Source organism: Maylandia zebra, linkage group LG10 (genome assembly GCF_041146795.1).
Source record: "Maylandia zebra isolate NMK-2024a linkage group LG10, Mzebra_GT3a, whole genome shotgun sequence".
NCBI lineage: Eukaryota > Metazoa > Chordata > Actinopteri > Cichliformes > Cichlidae > Maylandia > Maylandia zebra.
This window is the reverse complement of record NC_135176.1, coordinates 9,111,358-9,134,177: the sequence shown is the minus strand read 5'-3', so window position 1 is coordinate 9,134,177 and position 22,820 is coordinate 9,111,358. Positions and strand designations below refer to the sequence as shown.

The following is a 22,820-nucleotide window of genomic DNA, read 5'->3' as shown; positions in this document are numbered from 1 at the left end:
GTTCTGATTTTTCCTCAATGCATTTGACGATGAATCTTTTCCGGTTCAGGAGTGTGGCGCTCCCACAACTACTTATCCTTTTTCCCCAAATACACAATATTAACACTAAAAGGAGTTTTTAAGAAGATCTCTTAATTCAAAGCTTCTCTAACCAAAAACCCTTGTGTCCCTTGCCTTGCTTATCACTCTTCCAATTCTCTTTTTCTTTGAAAAAGCTGCCTGTTACTTTCAGCATAGACAGCAATTTATCTTCCCAGGTGAGTTGATGGTCCAAAAGTGTAATACTACATTGTTAAGATCCCTTCATCCCCCTCTCCCTCCACACCATGGCTTCTTTACAGTTTTCTGTCTCCTGCATGTTTGCTTTTAAGGGTTATAGTAGTTAGATTAGCTGTGTTTGACTGTGTGGCAGCATTCTGATGCCATCTGCTGGAAGTAGTAGGAAATTGCATGAGCAGTCATGTTCATGTGTGGTGCTGGCTCTGTAACTTTTGCTCCCATTGGTCATCCCTAACTGGTGTCATTTTCCTTGCAGATGTTTCCAGTCCTGCAAATTTCCACTCAGATGTTCTTCAGGACAGAGTGTAAGACTTTTTTGTCTCAAGCTTTAATCCAAGTTTTAGTGACTACACAGTGGTTTTGGTTATTTACAACCCTGTTTCTTAAAAATGGCAGAATGCTCTAAAATGTAAATAACAGCAGAATGTGATGATCTGCAAATTATGTAAACCACATGTTTAATTGAATAACACAGCAAAACCTTTAAATAAATGTAAAATGTTGAACGTGAGAAACTTTATTTTGCTTTGAAACTTCAAAGTTTGTCAATGACACTTCAATTAAAGATGATCCAAAGTAAATTCAAACTTATGCACCCAATTCTTGTTTTTTTTAAAGGCTTTAAAGAAGTATGCTGTACAATCATTCCACTCTGGAAACAGAACAGTTCAAAGAAATCATTAAAACTGGCCTGCCTGCAGTATAGATCTGTCATCCACGGAAAACATTTGGTGCTTTTATCGGAATCTCACCTTCACCATTTGTCATGATGTCTTTGTACTATTTAAAATGAAATATAGAGCTTAAACGATCTGCAGATCATTGTACTCTGGCATAACTTGCATTTTGTGCAGTGTCACTCTTTCGGAAACAGCCTTTTATTTATTTTTTTTGTCTTGCTTTGAACCCCTCTGATATCAGTGTTCTGTGTCACAGCAGTGAGATAGAGCAATCATCAGACGACGTACATGATGAGCTGGTAGAAGATGACGATGAAGAGGTAATGCTGGAGATGCAGTCTACAAATATTCTTTTGTTGTACTGTTTCCTGGCTCTTTGCTTATTAGTCTGTACAGTGAAGCTGTTCAGTGTCACACCTTCAGAAATTGGTTTTGTTTAATTTTGTTTTCAGTTTTTAGACACTCATACTTTGATTTCCTAAAAGGTTGGACAATTGTCAACTGGGGTATGAAATTAGCTCAGGTGACTGAAGATTGAGATTTAATTAAAACATCCAAATGTGACTAAAAGTCCCTGTGACATCTGTTGATTAGAACCTGCTCAGGTGGCAACACTGGCTTACAAAATGTTCATCGGCAGTTTTAAATTTATATTTGGTAGATTTTTTTTTTTAAATCAACTTTTACAAAAACCATCGCCACACTATTGCAGGAAGGGGATGAGGAGGTCGAAGATGAAGATCACGAAGGGGAGGAGGACGACGATGAGGAGGATGATGAGGACAATGTGGATGGAGGAGAAGATGAGGACGACAGAGGGGAGATCAGGATGCACATGGGCTCCGACGGCGAGTGCGACGAGCTGGATGATCTGCCCAACTCTCGGGGAAACCAGTGGAAGGGCCCCATCTCCCGCAAGGCCAGTCAGACCAGCGTTTACCTGCAAGAGTGGGACATCCCCTTTGAGCAGCTGGACCTTGGGGAGCTCATAGGAAAGGTGAGGAATCTACCCAACGAATTCCTAGTGTGTTGCATACTCGAAAAAAATAAAAAATCAGACAGTTTGTGTTTTGTTTATCCAGGGCCGCTGGGGAAAAGTGCACAAGGGCCGGTGGCACGGCGAGGTGGCCATCCGGCTTCTTGAGATCGATGGGAACAATCAGGACCACCTGAAGCTCTTTAAAAAGGAGGTGATGAACTACAGACAGACCAGGCATGAGAATGTGGTCCTCTTTATGGGAGCCTGCATGGCTCCACCCCACCTGGCCATTATCACCAGGTGAGAACAAAAATATCACAGGTTACCTCAAAAACGATTCTAAACCGGATGCATGTGTTTGCTTTAATAGAATGATTTTCCTCTAACTCCTGCAGTTTTTGTAAAGGGAGGACACTCTACTCAGTAGTTCGAGACACTAAAAACACTCTGGATATTAACAAGACAAGACAAATTGCTCAGGAGATTGTAAAGGTATTTGTTTCTTTTTTGTGTGTTAATTTGTGAGAAACGTGACATCTTAGGGGGGAAAAATCATGTTACGTACTAAACATAGCAGAACTGTGTAGTCAAAGATATAATTTTCTATTACTGTGTTTTCCTTTGTCTGAACACCGTTGGCCTGGACAGGGAATGGGCTATCTGCATGCCAAAGGCATTGTTCACAAAGACTTGAAGTCAAAGAACGTTTTTCATGACACCAATAAGGTTGTGATCGCAGACTTTGGCCTGTTTGGGATCTCTGGAGTTGTTCAGGAGGGAAGGTAAGAAACATGTCCACCGCTCCACACCCCAAAGAGACCTTAAAACTATGACCTTAACTAAAGCAGTGCTAAAACCACTCTATTACCCGGGGACGCCCACTGATCTGTGATAAGCTGAGGTCTGCAGTGCTACTTCTGTAGGCATCTCCCTTGTCAGCCAGTAAAAAGAGGGAACTCTCCTGATTGTAAAATTTCAATCATTATCTGGACACTCTTGATTTCTGAAGCACATTTTGAGCGCACATCTTACTAATTTTTTGCCTCCTTTTGTGTATGGTTCATTAGTAGCTAACAGGAGTAAGGGACTTTATTTAGTGAATGCATTTTGTCCTCTTAATACATCTTTTCCCCTCCATTTAAAGTGTTACTGAAAACTGCATTTTTGTTTTTGTTTTTCCAGGCGTGAAAATAAACTCAAACTTCCACATGGCTGGATTTGTTATCTCGCACCAGAGATTGTGCGCAGAATGAGCCCAGGTAACAATGAGGACCGCCTTCCTTTTTCCACCGCAGCAGATGTGTACGCCTTTGGGTAAGTTCTTCATGCACATCTGGTTGAGTTCTGTCATAACTTTCACTGACTAAAAAGGAAGTCCACCATTTGAATTTCAAACAAAATGCTCTTCCTTTTCCCCACTTCAAGCACAATTTGGTATGAGCTTCAAGCTAGGGACTGGCCAATCACTAACCAGCCTGTGGAAGCTACCATCTGGCAGGTGGGGAGCGGAGAGGGCATAAAGAAGATTTTGGCAGAAATCAGCCTGGGAAAGGAGGTCACTGTGAGTTGGACCATGAGTGTGTCAGTCATTCAGAAATGTAGATGTTTGTTCTGCTTGTGTAAGAGTGGAAAATACCCATGCTGATGCAACGATATCAAGATGTTGCAGTAGTTTTTAGGTCAATCGATTGTAGTTCACAGTGCGGTGAGTGCGGGTCAATGGTTTGCCAGTCACATTGAAACGAAGTGGTTTCTTGTTTCAGGAAATCCTTTCTGCCTGCTGGGCGTACGACTTGAGAGAAAGGCCGACCTTTACGCAGCTGGCTGACATGCTGGAGAAGCTACCCAAACTCAACCGCAGACTGTCCCACCCTGGACATTTCTGGAAGTCTGCAGAGTAGGTATCCCAGAAATGAAGGATGGTGTGAAGACACTGGACCTGTGAACACAAAAACCTTTCTTTCCTTTTTCTTATTTGTTTATTGAGAGTAGAATATCAGATCAGAGCTGGGTTCAGCCTTAGTACTGGGCTCAGATGAAATGTGAAATTTGTAATTTATAGCTGGAAACATGACTTCTGAACTTGAATTCCTTGCACAGCACTGTTTATTGAAATGAGACATTTTTGGCAAAAATAAGTCTGTCATACAGAACTTTGTTACATTTGTGACCAACAGACTATAGCTAGAGTGTAACTGGGTAATGCATAGATATCAAATTAAAACTCAGCTGAATGCATGTAGATATTTGGACGTAAAACATCTAATCGACTCTTTGCTTTAGTCTTTTCATTCTTACATAGACCACCTTAACTACTTCATGCAACCACATATGCCTCTTTTCCTGGCACTAGCATTAACTTTGTTATAGCCTCACGTCTCCACTGTTTCCTATATTTTATGCAGTATTGTCCAGAAGTGTTCAGCCACTCCTCACTTCTTTATATTTTGCTTTCAATGAGTCATAATAGTTTTCCTGGCTTTTTGAAGGTCTTTCAGAGTTTTCCTTTAATTTTCACTCATTAGTCCCGTGTATGAAACTGATCATTTTCAGAAGAAAGTAAGGAACCAATTTTAAAATGTGGCTTTAGGCACTTTGCTTAGCAGCCTGTTGCAAAAATCTAAAATCTCTTACCATTTCTTTAGTTGAAGATTGAAAGAAAGCAAAAAAATACAGATGAGCGTTTATGAGTTTGACAGACATAAAATTGTATTTTTGCACCAACAAGGTGATTCCCAAAGATCGTCACTAAAAACTTTACATATCTCAGCATGGTGTGCAGTGTGTCCATTAAAAATTTTGAGTAATTAGGCAAGTAGAGGACAAAAGAATAAGTGGTCATTATAATAATATTAAGTCATTATTGAAGCAGTGTGTGATCACCTTGATAGAATACAGAACAAAAAGCAGCCAGCATCCAAAGAAGTGCTCCAAATGTCCTTCATGAAGCCTGAAGACTACTTCAGGAATAGTTATACCAAATATTCCAGAGCCACTCGCCTAGCTTGGGAGTCACTGCACCTAGTGCTCCGATTACCACTGGGACCACCGTCACCTTCACCCTCCACATCTTCTCGAGCTCTTCTCTGAGCCCGTGTTCCTTCTTCCTGATGTTGCTGTCATTCGGAACCGCTACATCGATCACTACAGCCGTCTTCTCATGTTTGTCTACCACCACTATGTCCGGTTGGTTAGCCACCACCATTTTGTCCGTCTGTATCTGGAAGTCCCACAGGCTCTTAGCTTGGTCATTCTCCATTACCCTTGGGGGCATCTGCCATTTTGACCTCGGGACTTCCAGGTTATACTCGGCACAGATGTTTCTGTACACTATGCCGGCCACTTGGTTATGGTGTTCCATGTATGCCTTGCCTGCTAGCATCTTGCACCCTGCTGTTATGTGCTGGATTGTCTCTGGAGCATCTTTACACAGCCTGCACCTGGGGTCTTGCCTGGTGTGATAGACTCCAGCCTCAATGGATCTTGTGCTTAGTGCTTGTTCCTGTGCTGCCATGATTAGTGCTTCCGTGCTGTCTTTCAGTCCAGCTTTGTCCAGCCACTGGTAGGATTTCTGGATATCGGCCACCTTCTCTATCTGCCGGTGGTACATACCGTGCAGGGGCCTGTCCTTCCATGATGGTTCCTCGCCTTTCTCCACTTTCTTGGGTTTCTGCTGCCTGAGGTATTCACTGAGCACACTGTCAGTTGGGGCCATCTTCGTGATGTATTCGTGGATGTTCCTTGTCTCATCCTGGATTGTGGTGCTGACACTCGCCAGTCCCCGGCCCCCTTCCTTCCGCTTAGCGTACAGACTCAGGGTGCTGGACTTGGGGTGAAACCCTCCATGCATGGTAAGGAGCTTTCTTGTCTTGATGTCAGTGGCTTCTATCTCCTCATTTGGCCAGCCTATTACCCCAGCAGGGTACCTGATCACGGGCAGGGCATAGGTGTTGATAGCCCGGATCTTGTTCTTACCGTTCAGCTGACTCCTCAGGACTTGCCTGACCCTCTGCAAGGGGTTCAGGCCTATGCAGAACAGCAGTGGGGACAGAGCATCTCCTTGGTAGATCCCGCACTTGATGGTGACTTGTGCTATAGGCTTGAGGTTGGCCTCCAGTGTTGTCCGCCACATCCCCTGATGAATGCTCCCAGGGTCCTGTTGATCTTATATAGTTCTAGGCATTCCAGGATCCAGTTGTGGGGCATTGAGTCATAGGCCTTCTTGTAATCAATCCAGGCAGCGCACAGGTTGGTCAGTCTGGTCCTGCAGTCTCGGCTGACTGCTTGGTCTGCCAGTAGCTGGTGTTTTGCGCCTCTGGTATTCTTGCCCATCCCTTTCTGTGCCCCGCTCATGTGTTGACCCATGTGCCTGTTCATCTTAGCCGCTATGATGCCTGACAGGAGCTTCCACGTGGTGCTGAGGCAGGTTATTGGTCGGTAGTTGGTGGGGACCGGTCCCTTCTGGGGGTCCTTTAGGATCAGGACCGTCCGGCCTTCGCTTAGCCATTCCAGGTGTCTCTCGTCAACTAGCAGCTGGTTCATTTGTGCTCCCAGGCTCTCGTGGAGTGCAGTCAGCTTCTTCAGCCAGTAGGAGTGAACCATGTCAGGGCCTGGTGCTGTCCAACTCTTCATACTGGAGACCGTTTCTTGGATATCTGCCACTGTGATGGTTAATGGACCCTGTTTGGGGAGGTCGCTGTGGTCTGCCCTCAGATCCACTAGCCACTGAGCATTGCCGTTATAGGTTGTGTCCTTCTCCCATATGCTCTTCCAGTATTGTTCTGCCTCCAGCCTGTTCTCATATTGTTCCCCTGCCACTGAGAGTACACCTTGGCTGGTTCCGTGGAGAACAGCTGGTTTATTCTCTTGCCTTCTATCTCTCTGGTGTACCTCCTCAAGCGGCTGGCCAAGGCTGTGAGCCGTTGCTTGGCAGTTTCCAAGGCCTCAGGTATGGACAGCTTCCTGTACTTCTTAGGCACCTTCCTCATCGCGCCTTTCTGCAACTCCGATAGTTGGCTAACCTCCCTCCGTGCTGCCTTGATCTTAGCCTCTAGCCTTCTTCTCCATGGAGGGTACTGCCCCTTGTGGCTGTTCAACTTGTAGCCAAGCATCTCACTGATCACTGCTGCCGTATTGTAGATCAGCTTGTTAGTGTCGGTAATCGTGGCTGTAGGTATCATCCATAGTGCTGCATTAACATCATCTAGGAGACCTTCTGAGGGTACTTCACGTAATCTTGGTAACCGGCTACGGGAGGTCCAGGTTTCAAGCTTGGCCATGATCCTATCTTTCAGGTCAGTTCCTCTTGCACTCAACGATCCTTCTCCTATCGCACTTGGGGCTTGGTACCCAATCTCGGGTGGGGGTGATGATATTTCCCCCCTGACCTGGCGTCCTGGCTCCCCCTTGCCGTAGCATTTATGTTGTACCTCGTCAATCTCTAGCTGTGAGAGCAGTCCCTTCTTTCGAATGTTGGAACACTGAGCTACTAGTTGTTTCACCGTCATTGTGGATGTTGGGTATCGAAGAATCCATAGGTCCCTCATCCTATTCATGTAACCCCTTCCGCCAGGGTTACTTGCGTAGTAGCATTCCAACAACGCCCTGTTTTCATATATATATTAGGGGTGCAACGATACTCGTATCGATATTGAACCATTCAATACAGTGCTTTCGGTTCGGTATGCATATGTATCGAACAATACAAAATTTTTAATTTATTTTATCAACTTTTCTTCTGACAATGCTGTCTGTGTTGAGCGCTCAGTGGTTCTGCGTTCGACTACTCTGCCTAGGCTGCACTGTCAAGCGCAGATCCACTGATCGCAGGGCAAGCTAGCGAGACAGAAGCAAAGCTAGTTGCAACATGGCAAATTGAACCTCCCCCACCCTAATTCAGATCTGGCGTTTGGAACTATTTTGGTCTTCATGTGAAGTATAACCCTGAAGGTAAGCGCGTCATGGACAAAAGTAAAACACTATGTCGGATGTGCCACGCAATGCTCAATTACATTAGAGGGAACTAGTGCGTTAGCGCAGTTAGCTTGTTAACGTGTTGACGCCGTCCAGCCGCACGCACGGGGCGATCCGCAGTAGCTCGTTAACGGAGATTTGCCGTGTTGTGGCGTTAACGTCATTTCAACGAGATTAACGCTGACAGCACTAGTGGGAACACAACGAATGACAGCACATTTACTCCGACATCATCCTAGTGCAAAGTGGAAGCAGACAAAAACAACAGCACGCATGCTAAAAACTTTACCCGAGTCATTTAGACAGCCGTTAGCACATGATTCTCCTTATGGGGACCTGATATGTTTAATATGCTGCTGAGAGTATACACCAGAAGAAGCGTATAGTATAGCTTTTATTTTGGAAAGAGCCATTTCTCTGAATCTGCGTTCGACTACTCCGCCTAGGCTGCACTGTCGAGCACAGATCCACTGAGCGCTCAACACAGACAGCATCGTCAGAAGGAAAGTTGATAAAATAAATGTAAAAATTTGTATTGTTCGATACATATGCGTACCGAACCGAAAGCACCGTATCAAACGGTTCTATGTATGTGTGTGTGTGTGTGTGTGTGTGTGTGTATGTATGTATGTATGTATGAATGAAAACACCCACATTTTGCTTATATGTGGGTGAAGACTTTTGCACAATACTGTATGGTTTGCTTTTTCACACACTTTTCTTACATTTGCTTCAAGACTGCTGCCAGCAGTCACTGGGCTTCACTCTTGTTTCTTAAATGGTAGCTTTGCACAGCTGACTTTCAAATGACTTCTAAATCACATTAAACATGCTTTAAACCTTTTAAATCTCATGGATGTCCTCTAACTAATCAGTGCGTGCGATATCTTGCATTCTCCAATGTAAGTCTGTTAACTTTTCACTAACCGTCTAATGTCTGTTTTCTTTTGCTTTTTTGTCTTTTTCTTTTTCTCTTGTCTAATCTAGGTTGTAGCCGTCACTCTGAAACAAAAGCAATGCAAAACAAAGCCTGGGTCTGCCTTGCATGCTCCTGAATCCTTAACTCTTACAGGATTGATCAAAGCATTGCCTCTGTCTGAAACAGGCGCCACTTCCACTAATCCACAGTCCGATCTTCCATGTTATTTCCTTGTTCGGAAGAGAGGATCGTTGGACTGAGGTGTGACGGACAACCGTTGTCGCCCATCACCCTAAATCCCTTCATTCCTCTAAAAACAAAACAAACAAAAAAAATTAGCTCTTTGACTTCCTTCTGGTCTTCTCCTGTAATGTCAGTCGAGACTCTGAGGCTTCTGACTAACTGGCTTGTGGTGTCTGTGCTGAGACTGACTGGTGTGCTGTGGTCTGTGCCTGCTGATGGCTGCCCTATCCTCGGCCCTGCTCAACTTCTCTGTGCTGCTGTGATGTGGTTGTTCTTGCCTGGGGTGGTCCTGACCACATGGCTCTCTTTCTATCTAAAACACAAACACGCACGCACGCAAATACACACTGCTGGACAAAAAATGGACCTTAATACCAAACACCCTGCTTCATTTATCTCTTCACTCCCTGGGTGGTGGTGGTGGAGGGTGTTTGACACAACTTTGACATGCTGCTTGAGTGATGATCTTAAACCACCTGCCTCCTCCTTCTCAGTTTTTTTTTTATTATTATTATTTTTATTTTTTTAAGGATTGTAGGATGGCATGTCCTGAGAAGTATAAATCCAATATGCACTTTGTCAAAATGGAAAAAAAAAATCATAGACTCTTCTTTTTTTGCTTCTTTTGTTTTGCGTATGGTTTCTTTTGCAGTGTTTATTTTTCCCTTGTGTTAGCTTATTTGTCATTTTTGGTCTGGTGAATTCACTGTTTATTTGATGCGTTCCAAAAGGGGGCACTGATAAAGACTTGCGTATGCTAAACGAGCTGAAGTGGAAGACAAAAAATGCAAACAGAAAACAAAGACTATCTACACGAAAATAGAAAACTACAGTCTATTTCTTTCTGCAGACTTTTTCTTAGCAATGCTCATCTGCTGAAGTGTGAAGTGCACCTTAAAAGGAAGTTGCTTCGAGGAGCTGAGTGATCGCATTTTCTGTGCAACAAAAAAAAGAAAGAAAGAAAAGAGGGAAGGAGAAATCAGGAATCTGGTGCAAAAAGTGTCCTATACCTTCCTTAAACAGTACCTCTTGTGCGTGCTTGTGTATACTGTTTGTGATTGCTGGCTTCAGCTGGTGTGCTTGTGGTTGTGTGTTGACTGAGTGAGTGTACTGTGTTGGAACATGTAGGGTTGTTTTTGTTCTGTTTGATTTTTTTTTTTTTTTTTTTTTTTTTTTTTTTGGGGGGGGGGTGGTATTTGTGAAAGACTACAGTAAATGTTGTGTTGCAAATCCAATGGTATGTAATGTACTGTATATACATTATTTAATGTACAGCAAATTAAGACAATTCTTCTAATATTTCTACAAACATTTTATATGTAAAACACATGACAACATTTTTGAACTGGTACTGCTCTGGCTATTACAGATGTGTATATATATTTATATTTTTTTCATGTACAGAATGCTGTACAAAAGCTGTACAATGTTTTGTTTTGTTTTTTAAGTATTGGCCAATCCGTGTTTTTGTTTTCTTTTTTTTATGTTGTTGTAAAAATTCATATTTTTGTATTGCATGTGATTACCATTCTGTACACGCAGTTTGTGTTTTCATCCATGGAAAACAATAAAGTGAGGCTTGTCATGTAAATACAGCTGATACGGTTATTTTGCAGCTGATGGTAAGTTGGTAAAATGTGTTTTCCAGCACAGGTATTCAAAATAACTGGACACTATGCATCATATCAACACGATGGCATCAACTGACCACATCCCAAAGGTGCGCTGTTGCACTGACGTCTGATGAATGTGGAGGCCATCTGGTCAAAATGAAATCACTTTGTTTAAGAAACTAGTTTGAAATGATTTAAGCTTTGTGACATGGTGCTCATTAAGGGGTGGACATGCTCAGGAACAATACTCAGGAAGGCTGTGGTGTTTAAATCATGCTCACATGGAAACCAGAGAGTGCCAGGAAAACATTCTCCACATCGTTACACCATCACCAGCATCATGAACAGTTGATACAAGGTGAGATGGATGCTTTCATGTTGTTAATCACATATTCAGAAGGCAGCCAATTGCTTGGTCCCAGAGGGCTGGCAGATTTGGAATCGCAGCAACGACAATAAGGAGGGGGGAAAGCAAGACCGGGGTGAGTGGATTAAATATAATATTAACTTACTAAACACTGCTAGTTTAACCTTAACTGTGCGAGAAAGAAGCCTGAATAACGTAACTTCTGCTACCATTAAATTCATTCTTTTGTTTGACATTTGGCATTAACTTGGCTAGCTGTGCATTAAGTCGCCATGTTTCTGTTTGTTCATTTGTTTTTGTGATGTCAGATTTTTTTTTGTAACGTGGTGATCAGTGCTGGTTGGAAGGACCACCACTGAATTTTTATCTTTGGCCCCAACAGACTGTAGAAACACCACTGCACATTTTTGGCCAGAGAACTGCAGCTTGCTGGATGTTTTCTCTTCATTGGCCCATTCTCTGTAAACCCTGGAGACTGTTGTGTGGGGAAATTCCCAGTAGATCAGCAGGTTCTGAAATACTCAGATCAGCCCATCTGGCACCAACAAACATGCTACTTTCAGTAGAAATGTGAAAGAGATAGAAAACTGTAGAAAGATAAAACATTCTTCTTCTTCTTCTTCTTCTTCAGCACATTCAGTTTAAATTACATGAATATGCTAAATCAAAGCAAGTTTCAATTTTAAATGTGATTTGTTTATGTCAATGTTTGAAATCTTTTAACGCAAGCATTATAAAGTACAGTCTTAGTATCTAAATTATTTGGGTTTCAGTATAAAAATGCAAATAAAAATAATTTGGATATAGTACAAATAAAAACTAATAAAATGCTGATAACTTTGAACTGCTGTAGTTTAAAAATGTATGCATACTTGGACTTTTATGCATATTTTATGTGTATACTTTTGAACATCTCTCCTTTATTACAACACTCCATAAACACTTTGGGAAGCTGGTTTAGCTCAGTGAGTGAGCAGGCAAACATATGCCTGGTGGCCGGAGAGCAGTAGGCTTGAGTTCGAGTGCTACCCACGACTCTTTGTTGCTGCATGTCTTCCCCTCTCTCTGTCCCCGTTTTCCTGACTGGACCAGTTTATTTTTTAAAGAAATATTGAAATATTTTTTCCATTCTTTGTTTGAGACAACATTACTGTTCCAGTTTTCTTTTTTGTGTTTTAATTTCTCTGAGTTAGCTAGGAGAGCGTCGAGTGGCAGTCATAAAATTAATGTCCAAAACAAAGAAAACAAATCCAAACCTATAATAAATTATAGATATTATCTAATCAAAAATAAACTTCCATGGTTATTATAGGTGAACATTATAGATGCAAGCCAAGAGCAGGCTGAGCACAATCCCATTTTTCCTCTAGGTGGCATAACGACCCAAAAGAAAGTGTTTGCCATCTTTCCTTTTATGGTAAAGACATGATGAGGCACTGCTTCTTTTTTAATGGTTTTGCACATTTTACATTAACTTTTTTCAAATATGTAGTAACTTGATGGGAAACATGTAAACAGTGTGTCTTAAATTTTAAGCTAACTTCCTCAGTTTGTACAAATTTGACATGTTAAGAATAAACTGCTTAGAATTTACCAAAGATGGTGCTACTTTTAACCTCAAAAAGACAAATTTTTGGCTACGAGTTGAGAATTCATTTCATACAAATGTCTAATAGGTTTAAAAAATGTGGGGCAGTGACATTAATGAGCACATAAGCTCAAAGGTTAACTTCACTGTGTGATCATAATATTCTGCAAACACTCATTTATTAGTTTTCAATTTCATACCTTGGTAGCAGATGAGAGAGGGTGGCCAGGTTTTGCATTTGGTCTCACTCTGAAACAGTGACAATAATCGAAAGGCTCACTATGAGTCGGTAAACACAAGAGCTTGAATGGTTGTAGCTGGAGGTATATAAATAAAAGGAAGCAATTCCAGTTTCCCTATTTTGGTTAGGAAGCTTTTCTGTGACCTTCAGTCAAGTTTACGAAGCCTCGGAAGGTGCCTTGATAATGAGCACTTGTGCTTGCGTTTGGTCTTTGAAATGTTTTATCTGAAGAAAAAAGAAGAATGGTGAATTGATTTCTGTATACTGGCATCAATGGCAAAGAGAGGACCTTGTATATTCTACTGCAGCTAAAAAGCTCTTTGACTCAAACTGGTACTGGGTCACATGACCAGCGTTTAGTGAGGGAAAACTGTTTCCATTACTGCAAGGTCAGCTACAGAATGACAATTAGTCATTTGTTTGATTTTGTTACCAAATTAGCAAGCTGAAAATGTACCAGCATTACATGTGCAACCAGTGGTATGTGTTATGCCAGGCATGTTCAAATCAAACCCAGAAATCACACAAAAAGCCTTCACACACACATAGCCACAATTTGGTTTTGAAACAGAGGGTAAGGTGAGAACACAACAGAGATAGTGAGAGAGCTTTCTCGTGGTCATTCTAACATTTGCTGAGTGCACCACTACAACTGTCAACCATCAATTGATGACCTTGGGACTCTCCTTAATGAAGCTGTCCACCAACACAGCCAGCAAGCTGGTTATTTATAGAAGTGAAGGTACTGAAAGAGAAAAAAAAGGGGAAAGAAAGTGGGGCAGCTGGACGCACGCAAAACATCTACAACAAACACACCATGATCTTACTAACAAATGGGGACTTTCCGTCATTCAGTGAAAGGTGAGGGGGTTTTGAGATGAAGTCATCCTCTTTCCTTTTGTTCTCAGTTCCCCTCATACATATTTAGCCTTATCATCCTTCTCATGTTTATTAGATTAAGTCAGCTTTTAGGGCTCAAAGAGAATTAATACTCTTTGTCAGAATATTTGGCCACCGCCAGTCTGAGGACCAAGCAAATAAAGGACTATAGATGGTAGATTATAGCAGCATGACAGGTTGTGATGTTGCCTTTAATACCTTTAATTTTGCTTTTGTCATTTTTTTAATTACCAGTTTTTACTGTCTGGTGTTGTTTTCATGCTCGTGATAATTAAATTGTCTGCAGCACAGCAGGTTAAGCAGCAGGGGGTCCAAACTTTTCTGTGTCTACTTCACCGCCTGCAGAAAACATCCAGTTTATCTGCAACATCTTACCAAATTAAACATTCCCCTCTAAAGCTGAAAGTTATGAGTGCAGGTGCAGACTGCCTAAATAGCCAGAAATCACATGGGAAACTCAGCATACAGTAAGAGAGGAAAATAAAAGGGGAAGTTGATAAAATAACTCGATTTTTAATGCAAATTTCTTTTTTTTTCTTTTTTTCTTTTTTTCTGTTGGTGAACTGATGCGGAATAATGTTTTTCATAAATGTTTTATGTCATCTATAAGTGCTTGTTCTGTTGTCCTTTTCCGCTGCATGTGGTGTGTGGTAACCAAGTGTCAGAAAGGTTGTATGCTGTTTGTTGTATGACATTTACCAATGCCTATAATTAAAAGTGCTCTGTGAGCGGTCGGAGAGAGCTCAGACAAAAATATGTAGGTGAAATTGAAGACGACAGATATAGGCATGATTATTATTGCTTTAGGTTTTAAAAAAAAATGAATCTCTGGCACGTCAGTTTCTGTGAAAGGCCTTAAGAACAATAGAATTGCTCAAAATAATTGTGTAAAAAAATAGCACAGTTTGCAGCTCGACTGGTGTCGCTGCTTTGCAAATTGTATTGATGATTATGCAGTCCTAGGTAGGACAACAATGGGTTTTACTGATTATTTACGCCTCCCTCTTTTTATAGTATGTCACCCAACAGATGTCTGCGTGATCAACAGCAACACAGAACAGAGCACCAAAACCACTTCCTTTTCTTAATATAGCCTAAATGGAGAAGTAAGAATGAGTCAGAAAGACGAGTGTGCCGTTGATTTAGATTACTGTCAAATCTCCCAGCATCATTCACATCTCTTCACCTGCAGCATACTGAATACGTGATTATAGTATTCACACAGAGCTGTAGTCTTCTTGGAACTATATCAAGATCATCATCAATGTAAGTCGCAAACTTTATCTTTAAATGCGCAGCTTGATTATAAATCGAGTGCCGATCTCAGTTAGAAGAAGCTCTTAGTAGGTTGCATGGCAGCAAGCTTCCCACCTACGTGGACCTTGGACACATATATGGACTGTTTGAGGGTTTGATAGCCGTTTAATGTTGGGAGCATAAAAGGAAAATTGTGTTTTCGCAAATATAAATTGACACTGAAATACAGAAAAAAATACATGTTTAAAAAAAAAAATTTTTTTAAATATGTAAACATGTAATTAATAATTTTCCAAAGATTCACAAATTCACATACTCTTTTTGAGTACCTAAGAGTATCCAACCCTATAGTTAAAAAATGTACTCATTACCTAATGAACAGTTTTCAAAAAAGTGATTTTTTCAGCTTTAGTTTTTATAACAAAACAGAATGGGATGTCGTATTTGATTAAATCAAATCTAAAGTGTTAGTTTTCATCTTGAAGTGTTAGCCAGTGTTAATGGTGCGTACCACCAGTATAAATACGATTGTGTATATTAAACAGGATTATGCACACTTTTTAAAAAAATTGTCCAACTCCACAGATGTAAGGATGAAGTGATGAAGTTTGAGTTTAATGAAGTTCAAAACTATGAATTTGTAGTTGATTTATGAAAGCTGTATTTACATAGATCACTACAGAACTCATTATAGGTGTTGGGGTAAGGCTGGGATGGTCAGGGCGCCTGACAAAAGTATACGACAACGATCCCTTCCATTTTAATACAGCTCACTAATACTCTATGCAACTGATTGGGACCCACACTTTGGAATTTAAAAAGAAATCTCCAGTAGACTCACAATGACACTGTCACTGACTTCTATTAAATGCAAAAAAACCAAGAGGTAATTATTAGTAATAATCGTTATTATTAGTGTGCTTTTGTACCTTTAATTTATTTTTTTGTTTTTTGTTTGTTTGGGGTTTTTTTTGGGGGGGGGGGGGGGTATTTTTGGAAATCAAACACACTGAGAAATTACAGAAACTATGATACCGCAGCTGACAGCTAAAGGAGAAGTACTCTGAAATAGTTAGCATCAACATTTACATAAAGAGCCATAAAGCCAATAAAGCTGATGAAGATGGGACAAATTATTCTATATGGTCCTGAACAGCTTGAGAAACAACAATGCTCTGTGATTAGTTTTTAAAACAGGAGCTGTCATATACACTAGGATGTATTAGAGGAATAAAAACTGTAATAATTACATCTAAAATGTTCTGGAGTCTATGTATAGAATATTAGAAAATGCAAAGGACAGCACATGTCCCTTGTAATTGTACTAGTCTCTTTCCTGTTCCTGTTCTGACATTACTGCAATAGATGGATTTTAAACCATGTTGCTTTGCCATGTCTTCACAGATACAAACATGAACGGCCTGCTCATCCTGGGTGTATTGCTGTTTATCCCAGGGCAAAGTGATGCTAACAGAATGACTCAACCCACCCTTGGATCTAATGGCAATCAATCCACGTATCGTTCATCAACAGCAACCTCCCCTGGTTCCAGAAGCAAGGCTGAAAGTGTATCTCAGCCTGCCATCAGCTCTGCCTCCACTACCAGCATCACCACCACCACCACCACCACCACCACTGTGAAGACACCAACAACCACCCATAGTGTTTTTCAAAAATTCAAAGCTGAATGCCGTGATCTGTACATACTGTCTGGCGTACTGTTATTAAACTGCGTTCTTTTTATGATATTGACACTGATACTGCTGTGCAAGGTGTGCAAGTTGAAGAGACGTCTGAGAACCGATGGCGAACCTGTCAGCAACGACGAGTACTGGATGGGGACTGAGAATAAGGCCAAAAGCAAGCCTGACTCTGAGAGAGCAGCCAAAGAGACCACCATGTTAATGGCTGAGGTAACTCCAGCACAAGGGGAGACAAATAACGGCACCATCAAGGAAGACAGTGAGAAGGTAAAGGAGGATGAGAAAACACCAGAGGAGAAGGCGGTGGGAGATGCAGCCAACAGCGAGGAGGCTTCAGCTACACCTGTAACTGCAGCTGAAGATTCACCCTCCCCCAACCCACAGGCGGCCACCGAAGCCCAGCTCAGCCAAGCTGTGGAAGCAGCCTCCTCTGAGGGCAAAGAGGAAGGTGATGCAGAAAAGAAATAGAAGATTCCTATCTCATTCCTAAGATTCCCACCACTTCTAAATACTCGGGTTTTATGGATCTTACACTGTGTGTTTCGTACTATGAGTAGCTCATGAAATAATTCCCCCTATTTGTGTTCTTATACAGCCTACATCACTCTTTTTATATAAGAAGCTTAATATATGAACATTTTGTTTTCTTTGCCAAAGGATGTGATGTGGAGTTGTGTATAGCTGCCCTTATTTCACTTTGGCTTTAAATCCTTTAACTGTAATTTTTTTCTCCAGACAGATTTCAATTTGATAATCAACCAGCTGTGTGTATTCTAAGCTTGTCAACCATTTTATTACTGGGAAAACAATAGAGTGATGTTGCTTCCAATTCTTGTGTGTGAAAATTAAAATATTTTAACATTAGAATAAGCTTTTTGTTTCTTTCCCCCCAGCTCACCTTGTGTGTTTGTGTTTTTCCTCTCTTACTCTAATTTGACAATCACGCAACCAGCACAACAGAGATCCATCATTCAGAGTCATCACTGGCCCTTCAGCTGTGTAACGAGCTGGCATTCGTGTGTGTGTGTGTGTGTGTGTGTAAGCGGTCTGCTTGATTAGCAAGCAGAGAATGTGCGTCCTCCAGGCAGTGCCACTCAACTCTAAAAGAATGCTCTCTTTCACCTCAGCCAGAGCTGACAAAAGACATACATAGAAGCACAGACACACACACACACACACACACGCAGAAAACTTTTCCAAAAAACCAATACGGGGTTGTTTCCGCTGTCATGTGCAGAACTTTGTTTATCCACTTGCAGGTGACGTCATGATGAATGTGCACCTTTCTTTAGCAGTTCTGAATAGTTTGTTCTCTGCTGAGCTGGGTAGTGCATTTATACCACTGGCACTGAATGCAAAAGTAGAAGAGATAAAAAGTAAAAGAGAGAAATAAAAGCATGGCTCTAGGTGATGCATGTACATTAATGAAATAATGAGTAAATAATTTCAGCAACTCTTTACTGCCTGTATGGTGCAGCAGGTATACAAAGTCAAATTTGGGTTATTGGGTGTTCTTTTTTTTTTCTTTCCTGCTACTGCTGCAGTATTTGGCAACACTGCACGAGCTGAAAGCAGTTTTATAGCACGCTAAGGGTGGTGGTAGACAGATGTGGAGTGATCGTGAAGCTTCTTGTAAGGGCCAGTTACAGGATACATGTAACTTAACCTCATCTCAGCAAGCTGCTAAACCCAGAAAAGAAAGTACAGAAAAGAAAAGGTGGGGAGGAAGTAACAAGCACTTTGCTGAAATGTGTTTTTGGTTAAGGTGACCACTGAGCTGAGACAATAGTTTTAAAAAAGAAGATTTCAATTAACTGCTGCCAGGGTTCTGCAGTCAGAAATGTGAGCTGTCTTTGTGCAAAAATAATTTTTGTCAAATTTGTCGCACTTGAAAAGTTGAAAGACTGATTAACTGTCTCTTTGGACCAAGTCTAATTTTGTGGTAGCAATACAGCAATGCAGTGCAGAACGGAGAGTTGCCTGTATTGCTGATGACAGGTAGGAAGCTGCAGCAGAGGGAGAGTGCTCTGCAATAAATCATGGTGCTCTTTTGTGGCAGCCTCCAACATTTATGAGGAAAATAAGACCCAATTGAAGCACATCATTACATTTGCAAAAGGAGGCTTTAAGAGGGGGTGTAGATTATGTGAGATAACTGATAACAGTCGATCCTATTTAAATACAAACAGGGCTGAAATCCGAGCACAGCAGCAGCTGTCGTTTTAAAATGCAGAGGGAAATCTTGAGAGCTGCCAGGTTTGGAAGGGACCAAGTGGTTTCCTTTGTAGTCCTTTTTATGCAGAGATCCCTTCATTATCCGCTACATTTCTCCTTACCTCCATCCTAATGCACCCCCTCAACCCCCACCTTACCCACTCACAAGCACCCCAGCCCTCCCCTTTTACTTCCACTGCACAGAGTAAATCCAGAGCTTGCAGTGTGTGATCACGCCAACCCCAAAAGATCCATAAGAGCCGGTAGTAAACTCTCAGCTTTTCAAGGAGCAGCCAAGGACCAAACTGCAAAGAAGTGAAGGCAGCCTGAGAAAAAAAGATACAAAAAAAAAAATGGTCGAGTAGGCAGAGGTCAATTCTATGAGCGGAAAAGGGTGAAAAAAAAACACCTTCAGCAGAACACCAGCTGGTCCTGGGATCAAAAGCAGAAAAGGACAGGGGAAAGAGGGGGCTGGACAGCGAGAAGGAGCAGAGAAAAGTGAGTGGAATGATAAAATGAGAAGGTGAGTTCTGAACAAATTTAATCACTCTTTTTACTCACACGTTCTGCCACACCCTCGGCTCAAAGATACTGCAGTTTCAACAGCAAGCAGCTCGCGACTGTGTCTTCGCCTGCCTTCGGACCGGCTGATGCATGAGCTCTCTGTGGAGTCATTAATAAAAACCCATCTACTGAGCTAGTTCTCCTCCTCTGAGAGCATGGGAGTGACTTTACTGACAAGCGCTGATGACTGAACACGCAAACTGATGCCAGGGAAAATGACAGCAGGGATTTCTCATCCTTTTGTGATGGATGATTTTCTTCAATAGATTAGAAATATCCTCCTTGAGTTCAGATCAAGCGCTTATCAGTTCTACAAAAGGACACAATTAAGCACTTTCCTAATGTTGCATATAAAGGATACTGCTACAGAATCTCTAAAGACATGGCTGCATAATTGGGGGAGTCAGTTTGGTATGTGACGTTAATGTGTGTACCTGCAAACAATGTAGTGATGCACAGGAAACATTAAGCTACCTGTCTGTGCACATGTGTGAGAGATGTGTGTATGTTTGTGGAGAGAAAGTGAGAAAGAACCAGCCTGTATAGTTTGAAATGCTTCTCCTGCAGGCAGCAAATGTTTGTATCCTTTGTTCACTATTTTCACACCCTGCAGGCCTCGCTTTCAGTGTGCCTTCTGAAAATGATGCTGTGTACAAATAACACTGGTTTGCTGTCTTTCTTGTAGGTGGAAGCTTTCTCTTCTGGAGCTCGTGCTCGTGTTATGGCTTGGGTTGCGAATTCTGGCTGTGTGTCCCTCCGTGTGCTCCTGCAGTCGCAGCCACAGGGAGGTAGACTGCTCCTCGAGGGGTCTAAGAAGTCTGCCCAACAACTTACAGTACAACCTGCGCTCCCTTAACCTGTCCCACAATCGATTCCACAGCCTGGATGACCAACTTACCGCTTACACCCATCTCCGCGTTCTAGATTTGTCTCACAATCGGCTGAGCCGACTGCCCGCAAACCTACCTCGTTCCCTCTGGCGGATTTATGCCTCCTCCAACCGCATTCAGTTGTTGGACAAGAATGACACGGTTTACCAGTGGAACCTGCAGCTGCTTGACCTCTCCGACAACAAAATGGAGAGAGCCACCTTTATCAACAACACGCTGAGCAGTTTGTGCACGCTCAACCTCAGCCACAATCACTTCTGGACTTTGCCCACCAACCTACCCGTACGCCTGGAGATTCTTGACCTGTCCCACAACTGGCTAGTAAAAGTACTTCCCGGATCTTTAGATCGGCTCCCCAGACTAACTTACTTCTACCTGCATGCTAACCGCTTCTCTGCAATGCCTCTTGGAGTCTTGGACAAAATGACATCGCTCAAAGTCATTGCTTTGGGAAACAATCCTTGGGCTTGCCACCTTTACGCCGACATCAGTTACTTGCTCTCCTGGACTCAGCGTACCCCCGCACGTGTCCTGGGCTGCCCATGCCACACTCAGCCCGTCTGTGGAGGGGTGCGCCCTGGCAGGACGGGAGGGTGGCATTATGCCTCCTACAACTTACCCCCATTGGCTGCCAGCGCCAAGGATCTGACCTCTATGACCCCCAAAGCTAGTGTCACCGGCTGGTGGTATCTGTCTGTTTCTACCTCGCTGAACACTCCTGTTGCCCCAAGAGAGACATGGGACACAAAACACCACACTTTCACAGCCACACCCAGCATCAGCATGGCCACCCTGAAGTACAAAACCACAGGCACACACCTAACTATTGATCACATGTCTGCAAGTGTTAGCTCTGATTCTCTTCATGTCTCTGCAACAAAGCAAACCTCAACCACAGACACAAGTCTCCTTACAGAAATGACCGATGAAGATAACACGACATCTGCCACAGATCAATTTTTTACCACAGATAGTCTGTCCATCCAAACAAAGAAGACAACCACACTTCGCACCAGAAGTGTGAGGAGGCAGAATCCATCCTTTCCAGGTGGTATCCCTAACAGTAGCCCTGCTCTTGTTTCCTGTTCCTGGGATTTATTCCTTCATAGCTCAGCGCTCCTGTCTCTCATTCTGATTCAAGTCCATTGAAAGACGAATGAAAAGGCCCAACACCAGTTTATAGCACAAACAAGTAGAACAGACACAAAACTGAATACTGCTGCTGCGCTGCAAACCTTGCATATATATATTACCAGCTTTACAGCTTTAATTTCAATGACAGGCTTGAGCTGGGTGTACTGACACTTTTAGAATTACATGTGCAAAAACAAACAACTTTTCTAACATTTTTACAAGCCCTGCTTTGAATGTCTTTTTAAGATTGTAATGAATCTAGCAGAGCACATGATGGCACTATACATCCAGGTACCAGTCTGTTATGTAACTGAGTGCCTGGTGCTTCATGGGCAGCAACAGTCTATTTCCAGGCTGTCCAAGGTGCACTTCAGTACACACTAATGTCCCCAATTTAGAGTTTTAAATGTTTTATTTTTTTAACATTTTTTTATTGTTTCCCTATTTGTTTCCCCAGTTTCACTCTAGATGTGTATTTTTGCTTTGACTTTGTGCAACATTTCATCCTGTTAACTGTTTCCGCTCTCACTGTAGCTGTCCTTGATGTCTGGCCTGCTCGTTTCATACAGGGGTCAGGATGTGTGATCGAAATGTCGGGGACACGCACATAACAGGAGAGAACAGAGACTCTTTGGAGCAGAGGGCAGACAAATGGACATTGTTGCGTCACTACAGTTTAACAAAGTCCAAATGCTTGGCGCTGCTTCTGCATTTTGATCACATCTCAGACTTAAGTGTCCTTCATGATTCAGTGACGCTCGTGAAAATTATCTGCATGCTGACTGAACGTCGCAGGAATGCTAACTTACTTGTGTCTTGCCGCAGAGCATTAAAGCGCAGACACTTTCGTGATATTCAAATCTCGACTGCATTAAACGCCAATGATGTAGCAGCCTGCAGGTTTTTTTGGGTTTTTTCTTTTACAATTTTAGTAACGCTTTTGCATCTAGACCTTAAAGCTGCCAACAGAGGGAGAAAAGCACCACAGAAATCTGCTTTTGATAAACTGGAGAAGAACTAATGTCAGGAATTAGTTTATTGCTGGGTGCTGCTTCAAAGTGCTTTCTGTAATGTTAAATAAAATGTTGGCTATTTACACCTTCTGATAATTGTTTTCATTTCACCACTCACCACCTCCTCTTCTTTTCTTTGCTTTATCCTACCCTGGAAGACAGTTGTTCTAATTTAAAGTGTTCAGTGATTAAGTGTTAGGGGGAGAGGCCAAACAAACGGCAAATTAATGCTGAGCTTAATCTTGGCTTGTTTCTACACACTT

At 42.1% G+C, this 22,820-nt stretch overlaps 3 protein-coding genes across 12 annotated transcripts in view; all 3 read left to right on the top strand.

Moving 5' to 3' along the window:
* Positions 1–10,664, top strand: part of ksr1a (kinase suppressor of ras 1a) — a 33,551-nt gene extending 22,887 nt beyond the window's left edge. For 5 of the 10 annotated variants that reach the window (XM_076888994.1, XM_076888990.1, XM_076888991.1 and 2 more), the window contains 11 exons: positions 216–257; positions 536–584; positions 1,201–1,279; positions 1,672–1,956; positions 2,042–2,238; positions 2,334–2,430; positions 2,587–2,720; positions 3,121–3,252; positions 3,364–3,499; positions 3,702–3,835; positions 8,899–10,664. In XM_076888994.1, the coding sequence (XP_076745109.1) occupies positions 216–257; positions 536–584; positions 1,201–1,279; positions 1,672–1,956; positions 2,042–2,238; positions 2,334–2,430; positions 2,587–2,720; positions 3,121–3,252; positions 3,364–3,499; positions 3,702–3,835; positions 8,899–8,905 (1,292 nt within the window). In that variant the 3' untranslated portion in view covers positions 8,906–10,664. The remainder of the gene's footprint in view (positions 1–215; positions 258–535; positions 585–1,200; positions 1,280–1,671; positions 1,957–2,041; positions 2,239–2,333; positions 2,431–2,586; positions 2,721–3,120; positions 3,253–3,363; positions 3,500–3,701; positions 3,836–8,898) is intronic. The other 5 variants (XM_004557370.4, XM_004557368.4, XM_076888993.1 and 2 more) reach the window with 5 other exon arrangements.
* A 4,240-nt stretch (positions 10,665–14,904) lies between these two features.
* Positions 14,905–17,612, top strand: LOC101484605 (uncharacterized). Its single transcript, XM_004557372.3, has 2 exons — positions 14,905–15,048; positions 16,444–17,612. Exon 2 carries the CDS (start codon positions 16,452–16,454, stop codon positions 17,208–17,210), a length of 759 nt encoding a protein of 252 aa, XP_004557429.2. The 5' UTR covers positions 14,905–15,048; positions 16,444–16,451; the 3' UTR covers positions 17,211–17,612.
* Positions 17,613–19,191: 1,579 nt separating this feature from the next.
* On the top strand, positions 19,192–22,610 carry LOC101484889 (oligodendrocyte-myelin glycoprotein-like). The gene is made up of 2 exons (XM_004557373.3): positions 19,192–19,479; positions 20,206–22,610. Exons 1-2 carry the CDS (start codon positions 19,472–19,474, stop codon positions 21,557–21,559), a joined length of 1,362 nt encoding a protein of 453 aa, XP_004557430.1. The 5' UTR covers positions 19,192–19,471; the 3' UTR covers positions 21,560–22,610.
* The last annotated feature ends 210 nt before the right edge of the window (positions 22,611–22,820 follow it).

Excerpts from the sequence above, each read along its gene's own strand:
- LOC101484605 (XM_004557372.3), top strand. The coding sequence starts at position 16,452 with ATGAACGGCCTGCTCATCCTGGGTGTATTGCTGTTTATCCCAGGGCAA.